General features: G+C 43.2%; 1 protein-coding gene across 1 annotated transcript; it reads left to right on the forward strand.

Moving 5' to 3' along the window:
* The first annotated feature begins 637 nt into the window (after window positions 1–637).
* LOC105566606 (ring canal kelch homolog) lies at window positions 638–5202 on the forward strand. Its single transcript, XM_012020750.1, has 9 exons — window positions 638–1092; window positions 1687–1833; window positions 2675–3079; window positions 3152–3405; window positions 3469–3696; window positions 3920–4092; window positions 4236–4376; window positions 4441–4696; window positions 5005–5202. The coding sequence occupies exons 1-9, from the start codon at window positions 1022–1024 to the stop codon at window positions 5193–5195; spliced, it is 1866 nt and encodes a 621-aa protein (XP_011876140.1). The 5' UTR covers window positions 638–1021; the 3' UTR covers window positions 5196–5202.
* Window positions 5203–14609: the final 9407 nt, after the last annotated feature.

A 14609-nucleotide genomic window follows, 5' to 3' on the forward strand; every position in this document is an offset into this window, starting at 1 on the left:
ATGCAGAATCGCCTCGCTACGCGACGGGAAAGGCCCTATCTCTCGAGATAAAAGTGACGAGAGAACAAGCGAAACCGTTAAACGAAACGTACGAGACAAAAGGCGCGGACGAAAACGATAAGGATATCGTCGTAACATTGTGCAATGTCGCGTGTTCGCGCTGGCATAAAAACGCGATTGTCTCGCGTAACGAACGAAACTTCTCCTCGCTAGATATCCAAACGGACGTTTGTATTTCTTTATCGTTTATATTTCGATAACAGTCGTCGCATTTGTAAGCTGCGAAAAAAAAAGTACGAGATACGGCGCCCCAGTGTCAAAACTGCCGGCCTCAGGCCCGGCACTTGTTGCAATCTGTCTCTTCTAATTAAAGGGAAAAACGAATAAATCCTCTGTTCTGAAACAGCTGTGCCCCCCCCCCCTCCCCGCAAACTTCAAGTCTCACCCTTCGTCACGGAAAGCTGCGTGCGGAGTGGTCGCGTCCGCGCACGCGCCGTCGATGAAACGACGAGGGTGGGGCAGCTCGTGAACAGAGAGGCTCGCGCGGTATCGAGCGGGAGAAAGAGAGAGAAGGAAGACGCGACAGGGCGCCAGGGGGAGGGGGAAGGCGTTACTTGCGCGTGCTGTCAAAATATATACACGGTGCGTCAGGGTGCACGCGCGGGGCTCCTCGGGGGCATCTCTCGGAGAAGATAACAGGATCGTCTCCTCTCCCTCCCGCCCCGCCGCCTCTCTCGCGCACCCGCGACGACCGCCGTCCGCCCGACGCGATTTCGGGTCGCCCGTTGCGTGCGGACGCGCGAGCCTCCCGCGTCGAGATCGCCAGGTCGATAACGTCCCGACGAGCGTCGCCCTTTTACCCCGGGTCGAATTCTGCCGAGACGCGCGACGAGCGCGACGACATGACTCGCGGGACTCGACGCGACGCGGCGTGACGAGGTTCCCCGCCCGTGTACAACAGCCGCTAACACTGCCACGGGTCTGCTCTCCCCCTCGCGAACGGGCGAACAGCTGAGTCGAAATGGAGTCGGCGGGAGTCAGCGGTGGCCAGAACCAGTCCAACGTCAACGACTGTTCCGACACCAAGGGCAGGCAAGTGTTTCATCGTCGTCTTTTCACGATCCCGCCACTTCTAGCCGCGGATTTCTGCCACCCTCTGGGACTAAGTAGACGAGCCTCTTCCTCTCGGGGCCCGGTCTGCAATGAGTCGTTAGAAGTCGGAAGCTGTACGCCGGTCCTTTTCCTTTCACCCAGCAAGTTTGTGTAGTTCCGACATGTAGTTCCGACTTCTGACCAGCAGGCAACAGACTCGAGCCTTGTTTAGTGTCGCATCTTTGAAGAATGTCTCTACCTGCGAAGTAAACTAAAGTCGTCGCTGCAAAATAATCAATTTTAAGGTCTAACTATAAGAAAAAGGTCCGACAGACAGTTCTCACTTTTGATTAACGACCCAGACAACACACGTGTCTAAAACACGTCGTAAAGGTATCTGAGATATCTCTTAGCTGCACACGTCTAAGAGACAGCTTAAAGATGTCTTTTAGACATTCGTACTGTCCGGGTAACAACTCGTTGCAGACCGGGCCTTATATTTTCTGCCCCGTCTGATCAGTTGGCGACAAGCTTTGACGGGTTTAACGGAAACTGCTGTAGTCAGAATTGTAACTGTGCCTTTTGTTGTTGCAGTTGCTTGCTGCTTCGCTATGCCAGCCAAAATTCTCTGGACGAGAGCTCGCAGAAGCACATTCCCCGGGAAAACGGGAAGGACAAGCCGCCGTACAGGAATCACCATCATACGAATCGAGCCTTCGATGTCATCAACGAGATGAGGAAGTACGCGTCCTTCGCTCAGCACTGAAATATATCGCCTGACATTTACAAAGTCGAGCCTTGTTCAGCGTCGCATCTTTGAACAGTGTCTCTACCTGAGAAGTAAACTGTCGCCGCTGCGAAATAATCAATTTTAAGAACTTTATCTCTCGACTGAACGCTCTAATTGTTTATTTATCTTTTTAAAGAAATATGTTGAAACGGAATTTAAAATATCACAAAGATATGAAAAAACCACTTGTAGAAACACAAGTCGATTTCTCTTCCGTACAAGTTTGCCACGTGTCAGTTATGACAGTTGATGTCTCAGGTGCAGATGTGTTAATATATTGTTATACACGTTAGGCGTACGTCCAGGTAGAACATAAAATGTTCTCACGTGACATCATGATGACGTCATTATGACCTTAGTCATCGCTTACAAGATGTATTAACGTCATCTCAACTTCGATCATCGGGGAATCGATTCTGTATCTTATATAGTGCAAATGCTAAAAATGAACGGCTTTGTCTCTTAGGAGGTAGTTGGAAAGAGACTAAGCTGCTCACTATAGTGTAAGGCCCGTATTCCGAACCCTCTTTTATCAATAAAAGCGCCTCTGTAAGTGGATTGCAGCCGATCAGAAGATTTTGGCCCACATCCCGAATCCTCTTTTATCGATAAATGAGGATTTAGAATACGGGCCTTATTAGGCGCTTTTATAGATAAAAGAGGGTTCAGAACACGGGCCTAAGATGCAGAATTGACCCCCCAGGACTCACTGTTCTACCTGGGCGTACCGCGTTACCCGCGAGAACTATTCGTAGGATGAACACATTCGAATAACGTGCTATTGTTGCTTAGGAAAAATTTACTCTGCGACGTGATTCTGGCAGCGGACGGCGGTATGGAGGTACCGGCTCACAAGATGGTCCTCGCCGCGTGCAGCCCTTACTTTTACGCCATGTTCACGAGTTTCGAGGAGCGCGATCAGCAGAGGATAACGCTGCAGGGCGTGGACTATTCGGCGCTGGTGTTACTGGTGGATTACGTTTACTCCGCCGAGGTCCACGTCACGGAGGATAACGTACAGGTGCTCCTACCCGCTGCAAATTTGCTGCAACTGACGGACGTGCGGGACGCCTGCTGCGATTTCCTGCAGGCGCAGCTACACCCGTCCAATTGTCTCGGGATCAGGGCGTTCGCGGATCTGCACGGGTGCCTCGAGTTGCTGGCGCACGCGGACAGTTACATCGAGCAGCATTTCTCGTAAGCCGCGTCTCGATCCGTTCAGATCGTATCAGGCGGTCGCGTTGATTGCGCACTTAACATCGATTGCAGGGAGGTGGTCGACGCGGAAGAATTCTTAACGCTGGCACCCGAACAAGTGGCCAAACTTATCTGCAGCGATCGCTTAATGGTACCTTCCGAGGAGAAGGTGTTCGAGTGCGTTATCTCGTGGGTGCACCACGATCTTGAGAAGAGGCAAAACGACCTGGCTCTGTTGATGGAGCACGTGCGCTTGCCCTTGCTCTCGCAAGAGTATCTGGTACAGCGTGTGGAGGAGGAACCGCTTCTCAAGGCAAACTTACAATGTAAGCTCGCTATTACGATGTACGTGCCAAACGAAGATGGGCATAATTTTTTTATTTTCGCAGGCAAGGATTTCTTGATCGAAGCTTTGAAGTACCACTTGCTGAAGGGCGAGCAAAAGTCGCTGTTCAAGACACCGCGTACCAAACCGAGGCAACCGAGAGGTCTACCCAAAGTACTGCTCGTTGTCGGTGGCCAAGCTCCAAAGGCGATCAGGAGCGTCGAGTGCTTTGACTTTAAGGAGGAAAGGTGGTATCAAGTTTCCGAGCTACCAACACGACGCTGTAGAGCCGGTAAGCAGTCAATTTGCAGCGGAATAATACACGGCTGTACTGTATTGAAATCGAGATTGAAATGAAAGGAAAAAATTAACATGAATTCTCGTTAATGTGTCCAATCAAATGGAATTGCAAATAGCCATCGAGTTATCTGAATAACTCATGTATCGTTAATTATAATTAAGTGCGATTATTCTGATAATTTACACACCAACAACCGCATTGTATTGGACTGCAGGACTCTGTGTTCTCGGCGGACGCGTATACGCCGTCGGTGGATTCAACGGATCGCTGAGAGTACGAACGGTGGATATTTACGACGCCGCGGCGGATCAGTGGTCACCCTGTCCCGAGATGGAAGCGAGGAGATCGACGCTCGGTGTGGCCGTGCTCGGCAATTGCGTTTACGCTGTACGCTATCACATTTTCCTCTTTGTATCTTATATTCTTTACCGGCGAATTTCTCGTCGTAACTAAAATTCAAAAAAATTTCAATTAGAAGACACTGCCTCCGTTCTTTTCTCTCTGCAACGACCGATATTTTACGTGCACAGGTCGGTGGCTTCGATGGTTCGACGGGACTGAACTCGGCTGAAGTTTACGATCCACGGACTCGCGAATGGAGACCTATTGCACGAATGTCAACGCGGCGTAGCAGCGTAGGAGTCGGCGTCGTCAAGGGATTGCTCTACGCCGTAAGTTTATGTCAGGTATCGTTACCTCGTCCATAACATGTTTAATACGGAGAGACATGATTAGGTCGGTGGCTACGACGGAGAGTCTCGGCAATGTCTCTCCAGTGTCGAGTGCTACAATCCGGAGAAGGATCAATGGAAACCCGTACCTGAGATGTCCGCGCGTCGCAGCGGTGCGGGAGTCGGTGTCCTGGACGGTATCTTGTACGCGGTAGGAGGTCACGATGGTCCACTAGTACGAAAAAGCGTAGAAGCCTTTAATCCGGAGACGAATCAGTGGACTCCTGTCAGTGATATGGCATTGTGTCGTCGTAACGCCGGTAGGCGATTGATACTCGTTTTTTTTTTACATTTTCTTCTTTCTTCACGTTATAATCTCTTCTGCACGAATAATAATTTTCTTCGTCGCAGTAATTAAATAACAGTCGAATAATATTTATTTGACCACAACTGTTATAAATTTAATTTGGAAAACTATTGCGAAAAATATTACCTCAGCCAGCATTGCCTCAATGGTGAAATCCAAACCTTGGTTTTTCGAATTAAATGTATAGTTAGTTGTGGTCAAATTAATATTATTCGCCTCTTCTCGTAAGCCTGACATAAAAATAAATGCCGTGTCAAACAGGTGTTGTGGCGTTAAACGGACTTTTGTACGTGGTGGGTGGGGACGACGGTTCCTCCAGTTTGGCATCGGTAGAGGTGTATTCGCCAAGAACCGATACGTGGACCACGCTGCCGACTTGCATGGGAGTCGGGCGTAGTTACGCAGGTGTGGCGATCATCGATAAGCCGATGGCCCCCGCGGCGACAATGTGAGGTCTACAATCCGCTGGGCATGCGACGGAACAAAGCACGGACCTGGGTGCCGAGATATCGGACTCCTCGCGGGAAGCCGGGCCCAGCGGTATGCAGATACAAAATCGCGGCGCCAGCCACAATTGCCAAGGGCCGCGTTGCGTTTGCCAGAGATACGAGAACGGCGAATTAGCCGCGGTAATAATGAATCAAGGCAGGAGCAATCAGGAGAGGGAGGACGGCTATCAGAACGCGGGCCATGTCTCGCGTGCCTTTCAAAATCGTCCCAACAACAACGCGCTACAGATACATCCGAATCTGAATCCGAATTATCAAAATCCGATTGATCTGATACGCATTTACAATCGTCGACTGCAACAGCAGCCACAGCAGCAGCAGCAGCAACAGCAGCAAGAATCGGAAGAAAATATTTACGAGCGTTTGGACAATGACGACGATGAAGACGATGATGAAAGCGCGGAGGTCCCTCGGAACGAACCGCTAGCGCAAAACAATCAGGGTAACATAGATAATCATATGTACGAACGAATAGGCGAGCGGATATCGTGTAGCAGTAGAGCTCATTGTCATTATTATAAGTATCATGCACCTACTTTTTTCAACGACGTGGAAAGCGCCAGAAATGTGAGCCAATACGATCAACCTAGACACATCTATATCGATTATTCTCGACTAAGCAGCAACATCCACCAAAACTCTCTAAGCAGATTAGGTCGCAATTGCTTCTCCACGGAGAACATAGCGTACGCGTCTACGAAACGCTCCCTTCATCCGATTGTGTATAACTGCACGTGCCCGTTCTGTAGGAACGTGGACGTGAGATACATGTGTCACCACTGTCACAATCTGTACAACAGACTACGATATCAGGACACTGCCAACTCCAGGCACTACGTGTACCAAGTCTCGAGAAACTGCAGGTGCGCCTTTTGCCGCGGCGAGTACTCGTACGCCAAGTTCCCCGCTCTTCGCGCCGCTGAACTGTTGAAGATGGAATGTTGTCACTGTAGGAACCCAGCTAATTGCAACTGCCGCAACAAAGCGGCGTCCGATCCGAATTCCACCATCTACATCGGACGCTACCTGGACTGGATTAATCGGGCCGGACAGTCCGTTAACAATCCTCTATACGCCATGATTCACGTCGGCAGGATGGACCGCGCTTCTGTGTCCGGCCACGGGAATGCGTCCAATAGCGGAAACCCGTCGAACGGTGTTGACCCCGGCCCGTCGACGTCCGGCAATGCGGCGTCCAATGCAAGATTCAACGAGCCGAGTTCATCCTCAGTTCTGCGATCAGTATTCGCCCCCGGCGCTTCTACCTCGAATGCCCCTATCTGCCCCGTAAATCGCTACGTGGAACATCAGCACACCTGCGACGACTCCTGCATCCGCAGCCAAAGCGGCAGTCTGACCGGGATATGTCAGCTTCTCGGCAGATGCGAGAGAACGGAGTGCAATCACGGACGACTCTCCGTGCACTGGTGGTTCGTGAACAAATGGCTTCCCCTGTGGAACTCGCACAATCTCGACAGGCACGTGGACGGCGCGCCGCCGTCCGTAGATGAGATCTCGCGGGAACAGCGAGAGAGCGACAGCGACGATTCTTAAATCGTTATGAGAATCTGTTTATCGTTGAGAGTGCCTGTTTTGCGTATTCCGAGCGATTAACTCGTCCCATTAATTTCCATTACACGTGATGCGATTGTTGCTCATCGACTCACTCGTAGCGCGAATAGCGGACAAGCTTGTTGAGACACTTGATAACAATGACTTTAGGTACATGTCCCATGACAATAAATTCACATATTTCAAAGCGATTTCCAAATATTTCGAGGATATTTAAACGGAACTGTTTTCAATTCAAAGCAATAAGTATCCAGGTGATATTATTTTTAACTGCTAATTTACTCTTGTCGCCCCACATATCTTATCCGAATGTCGATGTATTCTACATTCACGTAGATGTGTTCCACATTCTAGAGCGAACACCTGCCGAGTTTATGCTATTGCTACAATATACAACGTGATGTGTGCTAACTTTTACATTATTTATTCATTAATACTTTTAGAGACGCCGCACGTTATCGGGGATACATAATCACACTTTTTCAGAAGTATTGGATAACGATCGCTTGGGAATTATATCGACTATATCAATGTATATCAATATTTAATAGCCGTAGATCTTAGAGACGTTTTAGCACTTTTGACACCCGTTGATAAATTCAATTAAGTCGACGTTTTAGCTGTGATATAAATTAGATTGAAAATTATATTTAATTTATCGAACAAATCCTGCGTTAAGATCATTTGTACTGTGGTCTTGAGTTTGTTCGCGTCGCGTATGCTTCCTAAATTTTCTGCGGATTTGAAGCGGGACAAATCAATACAAAGACTATACGGAAATACTTTTATATAAGGTACGCGCGACGCAAACGAATGTTATTGATAGACGTAAACTTTTTGCGTAAGACAGTTGCTTGTTTCGCGTCTTGTTAACTTGTATAATACATGTATAAGCGTTATTCTTTATGAAATTTGTATTTATACTAATGTAATCAGTATTAAGTTATTTTTACACGACACTTTTCGATCATTCAGTCCCCATGAGTGTTCGCGCTATCGTCGGTGCTTTCCGATAATTGTACAAACGCTCATTCAGAAATAAAAGTATTCGCCACACGATCCTGGCGTTGTCAATAGCTCGCGAAACGACCGGTTCTCTAAAAAAAAAAAGTCCGAGGTAACGTATGGCGCCAACATTTACGTCTTAAATTGCGTGTGCGTGCGTGCCTGCACGCATATGGCGCGCACAGCACTTCCAAACGAAATATCCTCTGTGAAAATAATTTTATTAACGATTGTATGCTTATTGTCTTTTCAGAAGGCTAAATAACGTTTGTGTACTACTTAGCTTACTATAATCATATCCGGCATTAAAAATACCAGTGTACATACATGTGCCTTGTGCCTAAGGACTCTCGCAGAACAGAACAGCGTGTTGCCAAGCGTACAAATGATATAACTTTAGTTTGAAATTGCCTTATGTGGCATTGATCGAATAATGAATTAAATCTCCTTCTTCGCATCGAAACGCGCGTTGATTGCGAAACTTTTCTAATGTAAACCAGTCATTCTGTTATCATTGTAATTAATTCTAATGTGTACGATCGTTTTCTTGAGTGTCTTGAGAGGGACCTGGCCAAGTACTTCTAATTTTTCTTTCGTAGAAAATGAAATTCTGGTCGTCGTTCAACTTTTTTAGATCCCCTTTGCAGAAAGCTTTATTATTTTAACAAAGAATTCTAGACGATAGAAACGAAGATCAGAACTCAATATCAAAATACGTACAAAACTACGAAAGTAACATACGTTCGTTTTTGCAACAGAATAGATTCTTTGGACTCGGCACATTTGTAACTTCTCACCTCGGAACCAGATCAAAATTTTATTTTATATATATATATATATATATATATATATTATATAAAGCTCTGGTACACATACATATATACATGCATGTCTCCGTACCAGGACCTTTTTGTTTACGCCCTCGCGAGCGTCAAGGCCAACCGCTATCACTTCGATATTACAGCGGTTCTAGCATCAATTTAGCGCTTAACACTGGCGTTCAGCGAAGACAATTTGTATCGTTAAAGTGCGTAACACGACACGCATATCGAATTCCTTAGTCTCGCGCGATACATTTGCGATTCCTCGCCGAAAATGCGATACCGAAGAAAGGTCGTATATTCGAGGGTACGGCGGCGGCTCCGGCTGACGAGGAGGGACGAGACCCACGATACAGCCGGGACAATCTGAAATTGAAGTCGTAAGGGAGAAACAGTACGCTATTGCGTAAGTGTCATTGGTACATTATGATCGATAGCCGGATAGCGACACTCCAAGTATGTGGGCGTTGGCACCTTGTCGCCTTCGAATTCCATTTCGTTTCTCCCGGCCGCTCTCGGCTCGGCTCGAAATCCCCGACACGGGGATGCGAGACGAGTTTTTTTTTTTTTGTTATTCAACGACAACGGGTTCATATCCGTCTGTCGCTCATCGGTTCGCGGGGAGACCAAGCCGCGCAAAGTGTTGCGCGATAAAAACGAATTTATCGCGACCGTTACGCGTGCATAATCACGCGTGAATCATGGAATTGTCGCGCGAGAGTGCCCCGCGCTCCGTGAGTTGCGAAACCGCGGCCGTCGTATGCGTCACGTCTGTGTGTGTGTGTGGCGCGCAGGCCATTTTTTTCCCTTTCTTCTAATAATCTCACGCGGTTTCGGTTCCGGTTGGACTTGCTGCACGGCCTTGTAAAAAATAAAGGATGCAATGTACTGTAGCTAACGCGATATACAGGGTGTCCTAAAACCACCGGAGGTCCTCTTAATGACAGATTCCTTAGAACATTTCCAGACGAAAATCCTAATACAAAAGTGTCGAGGCTATAATAGTTTTTAAATTAGAAGCGATTATTTTCCACAAATGATAGGGCTGAAATTTCGCGCGCTCAGGAACGGTGAAATGACAAGTGATATAAAAAGAACGATATTCATAGGAGCACTTATATCACTTGTCATTTCGCCGTTCCTGAGCGCGCGAAATTTCAGCCCTATCATTTGTGGAAAATAATCGCTTCTAATTTAAAAACTATTATAGCCTCGACACTTTTGTATTAGGATTTTCGTCTGGAAATGTTCTAAGGAATCTGTCATTAAGAGGACCTCCGGTGGTTTTAGGACACCCTGTATACTCTTAATGTGTTTTTAACCAATCACAGAGCCGTATTGGCATTTTAAGACAAGACTTAAGATGATATGAATACTGGCCTAAGAAACAATTACTGTACCTACTTGTATGTAATTAATTATTTTAGGCATAGAAAAGTAAATGTCTTATTTATATTAATTTTAGGCATAGAATAATTATTTTAAGCATAGAAAAGTAAATGTCTTACTATTTATATTAAATTTAATTTACTATCTTTATGTTGTACGTATAATAACATTAATAACTATAGTTAATATACATATACAAGATGTTTCTGTAAAGGCCGATAATCTCTCGTAAACCTATAAAGTAAGTAAAAATAACCCCACAAGTTTCTATAACATTTTTATAATATACTTTTTTACCGATATATTTGTCTTTAAAGTTAAAATTTCTGAAATAATATTCTTTAACAACTTTTATGGTACTGTTCAAAACTTAATAAGTTGTAATAATTATTTTTACATTTATAAATAAAGATCTTGAAAACAATGTGATTAGTTTCTTGACATCAGGTCAAAGAGCAAAGAACGGTCCACTTTTGACCCTTCTAATCTACGAAACGTTTAAGTACGTTTCGGTACGTTTTTTTAATTTCAAACTTTTTTAGATACTCCACATCTTTTTAAAAAATGTAACATGCGATAAAAATCTCACAAGTTTTCTATGCTAGAATTTTCTTTCAATCGTTCGAGTAGAGCTGCTCTGTTTAGAGATTAAATTTCAAGAGGGTCATATGGTCTGAGGGGGACTGAGTTCCGGCTTCAAATAACATAAACTTTGAAGATAAACCTTTTTCCTTCTACTAGGACAAGTCCCAAATGGTAGGAGGCTCTAGCATGGGAGGTTCTTGTCACTTAGGGGTATACTATAAATAGGAGAACGTCGCTGAGATTCATTCTATCGTCAAGCTTCTCGACTCTTCAGATTAAATCGTCGGCAGCCCAACACTTGCAAAATTTTTGGTTCCGACACTTAGGAAAAATATCTGATACGTAGAAAAATTCTGACACATTACTTAAGAAATTGTACGATAAATCCCGAGACATCCTTGCCCGATATAGTAACCACGACTTGACTCTAAACTTGCTGTAACTCTACAACCTAATTAATAAAGATTAGTTTTATTTTATTTTAATCAAGTTTATTAGTCGACATTAATCGGCCAATATTTCAATACAGAAAATTTATTGCGAAAAATATTACCTCAGCCAGGGTTTGAACCTGGACTTACGTACCCAGAAACCAAAATGATATAAATGTTGCCCAAAGTTTGCAAGATATTTGAGTACGCTTTTGTAGCAAGATTGCAACATTGCCTAAATGCTGCGAAATGTTGCTGCAACACTGCTGCAATCTTGCAGCAACGGTAAAATGTCCGCCTTCAGAAATATTACAATATAATCCCACATAGCACAAAGGACGCTTTACCGGCTGATAGTCGATATTTTTAGTTACTTTGAAGTCAACTTTTTAAGTCGACATTTAATCAACTATTTATAGGATGGTTTATTGTCAACTTTAACTATGGACTGAAAGTCGACCTAAAGTCGACATTTCCAAGAAGTTGAAAATCGTCTTTTGGTAAAGCGAAAAATTGACTAAAAATTTTTTTGTCTTATCGAAAGACATGAAAATCCTTTCGTCATCTTTCTTCTTATTTTTTCCGGCAAAGTGCAAAAATATGTAAAAAAACATCTTTTTGGTTAATCTTTCTGGTCAATATGTCGAACCGATATATGGCGAATCGACGCCCGTACAGCACAAAACTTGCAGTTACATTGCAATAACATTGCTACAATATTGCAACATTGCTGTAATGTAGCTGCAATGTAACTGCAAGGTTTGTGCTGTATGGGCGTCTCACTTTCCGCGTACGAATGTCGTTATGTCGCTATGTCGTTATGTCGTTATGTCGTTATGTCGTTATGTCATTATGTCGCATCTTTTTTGAAGGGAGAAATGATGTACATATTTATTATATATATAAAGTAATATATATGTTATACTTTATGAATTTATAATTAATAAAATGCAGAGAAATATAAGTACACATACTGAGGGCTCGACCTATGTGTTCCCAAGATTTTCGTATCATATTCATTCCTCTCTGTTGTATGTTTAATCTTTAATCCCATAAACATGGCCTTTCTTGCACTTCGAGTATTAACATTTCTTCAAACACTTGCGAGTTAAGTTTTTGAGAATCATCGGGCTGAAAATTTTATGTATAAATACACTTATTTAAATTAAATCTTGTTTAACAAGTATTGATATGCTTAGTAACATATTAGTTAATCTCTAATTCCGCGTATTGAATCAATTAATATTTCTTTATACTTACATTTATATTTTCTATGTCCAATTCTAAACTTTCGTCTTCGAGATATTCATAATCTTGATATTCATAATCCCGATTCTCATAGTCCGACATTATTATATCAATATTAATTTATTCAGTCACGTAAATGTCTCACCACGGTACGTACTTTTTAGGTTTGTTTATGTTGCTTGCTGAAGCACTCGGGTGATGTTTCCGAACGCACCTAGTTCAGTATAATCGCTTGTCGAGTGCGACAAAATGTTCAATCTTGACCAACTTTTGTCACGACGTCGCGTCTCTCATTGCGACGGATGTGACGTTGAGGAAAGCGGTACGTTCATGGAAATCGCGCGTCGCGCTTAATGTTATCGCGCTGGTCAATAATAGCTACAATTAAGGTACGATTTCACGATGTCGCTTGTCGCTGCGATAAGTGGTCACGTGACCCAAAAATTCCCCATTTTTGTCCGCTTTCTTGTCGCTAGCGACGCCTTCGGAAAGTTGGATTGAACTCAACTTTTAGCGACGTCGCTCTCACGCAAATATGAGAGTTTGAACATGGAACTGGAAGATGTAAATACATTAAATAAATACACACAGACTTTTCTAATACTCAATAAATTAAAACCCCGAAATTAAAACATCGAATAAACGATTGCTTATTTTTTTTCTCTACGAGAACGCCGTAAAACCGTTAGGTTATTTGGTGTGTCTTCTTGTTTCGCCGTCCTATTTTTACAGTATTTTCCCTGTGCCCTTGATAAACTGGTAAATGAGCACCATCTTCTCCCAGTCTTCTCTCTTGATAATGTGAAATGATTGTTTGTTATAATTTTAAGGTTAACTGTAATAACATGTACATACAGCAGAATAAAAATTGTTAAAATTGAAATAATTTAATAAAATTTTCATCCAGTAACAGGTATAATATATACTTAAGTTAAGTTATACTTATATACATATATATGTATATATACATATATGGATATAAGTATATATTATACCTGGATAGAAATAAAAGTTGTCATCAATAAACAGCCGGGTGTATTCCTCTATACGTCGGTATACTTTTTTCACCAATAATTAGTTTGCATATTCCACAAGCGTGTACATACAACAGTTACCTGAAAATTTCATTAAATTATTTCAATTTTAACAATCCTTATTCTGCATGCTGTATGTACATGTCATCACAGTTAATCTTAAAATTATAACAAGCAATCGTTTCACATTATCAAGAGAGAAGACTGGAAGAAGATGCTGCTTATTTATCAGTTTATCAAGGGCACAGCAAAAACACTGTAAATGGGACGGCGAAACAAGAAGACATACCAAATAACCTAACGGTTTCGCAGCGTTCCCGTAGAAGAAAAACATAAAAAATAAGCAATCGTTTATTCGATGTTTTAATCTCGGGTTTTTAATCTAATGAGTATTAGAAAAGTCTGTATGTATTTATTTATTTAATGTACTTACATCTTCCAGTTCTATGTTCAAACTCTCATATTTGCGTGAGAGCGACGTCGCTAAAATCCGTTTACACGAGCGACAGGTGAAGTTAGCGAGAAATGAAATCACGTGACTTGTTTGTCGCTGAATATTAGCGACGAGCGACACCATGAACACGTACCTTTACTCACTGAACACTTAAACAGCAATAGAACATGATTGATACTTGTTTTATTATTTAATCGATCATTTTTAGTTACTTATGTGATTATAATATTAGATAAACCTTATGAAAAGATTTCATCGCGTTGGTGTGAATAGAGAAAATTTTACTCTTGCGATTCGTCGCGTGTCGCACGTCGCGCGTCGCGTCGTCGCGCTGGTCTGCAAGAGCCATTAGAGTTACTACATCGACGTAAAAAGGACGTGTAAACGGTAGCAGTGTAACGATAACAATAGTGCCAACTATAAAAATGAAACATCTTAACTCTCTATTTGTTTGCAGAGTTGGTTATTCTGTATTGCATATTGTAAGATCCGAGGCGCCTGCGCGCTAACAGGCCGCGTGCTAGCGACCCACATAGCACAGCGACATCACAGTGATATCAGTGTGATATCTGTTTAAGAATATCCCATATCCCAGAGATATCTTGAGATATCCAAATTACATCAGTGTGATATCACGGGAATATCCAAATGTCCGCCTTTTATCACATCTCAAGTTAATATCTAAGAGACATCTTTGTGATGTCCCAAAATAATGTTAATGTGACGTAACATGCAATGGGACGTAACAGAGACGTCCTTGCGATATCGTTTTATTCTAAAAAGATATCCCAAATAGCACAAGGACGTCCAGGACGGAA

Source organism: Vollenhovia emeryi, unplaced genomic scaffold, assembly GCF_000949405.1.
Source record: "Vollenhovia emeryi isolate VEMERY1.0 unplaced genomic scaffold, V.emery_V1.0 DF939144.1, whole genome shotgun sequence".
Lineage (NCBI taxonomy): Eukaryota > Metazoa > Arthropoda > Insecta > Hymenoptera > Formicidae > Vollenhovia > Vollenhovia emeryi.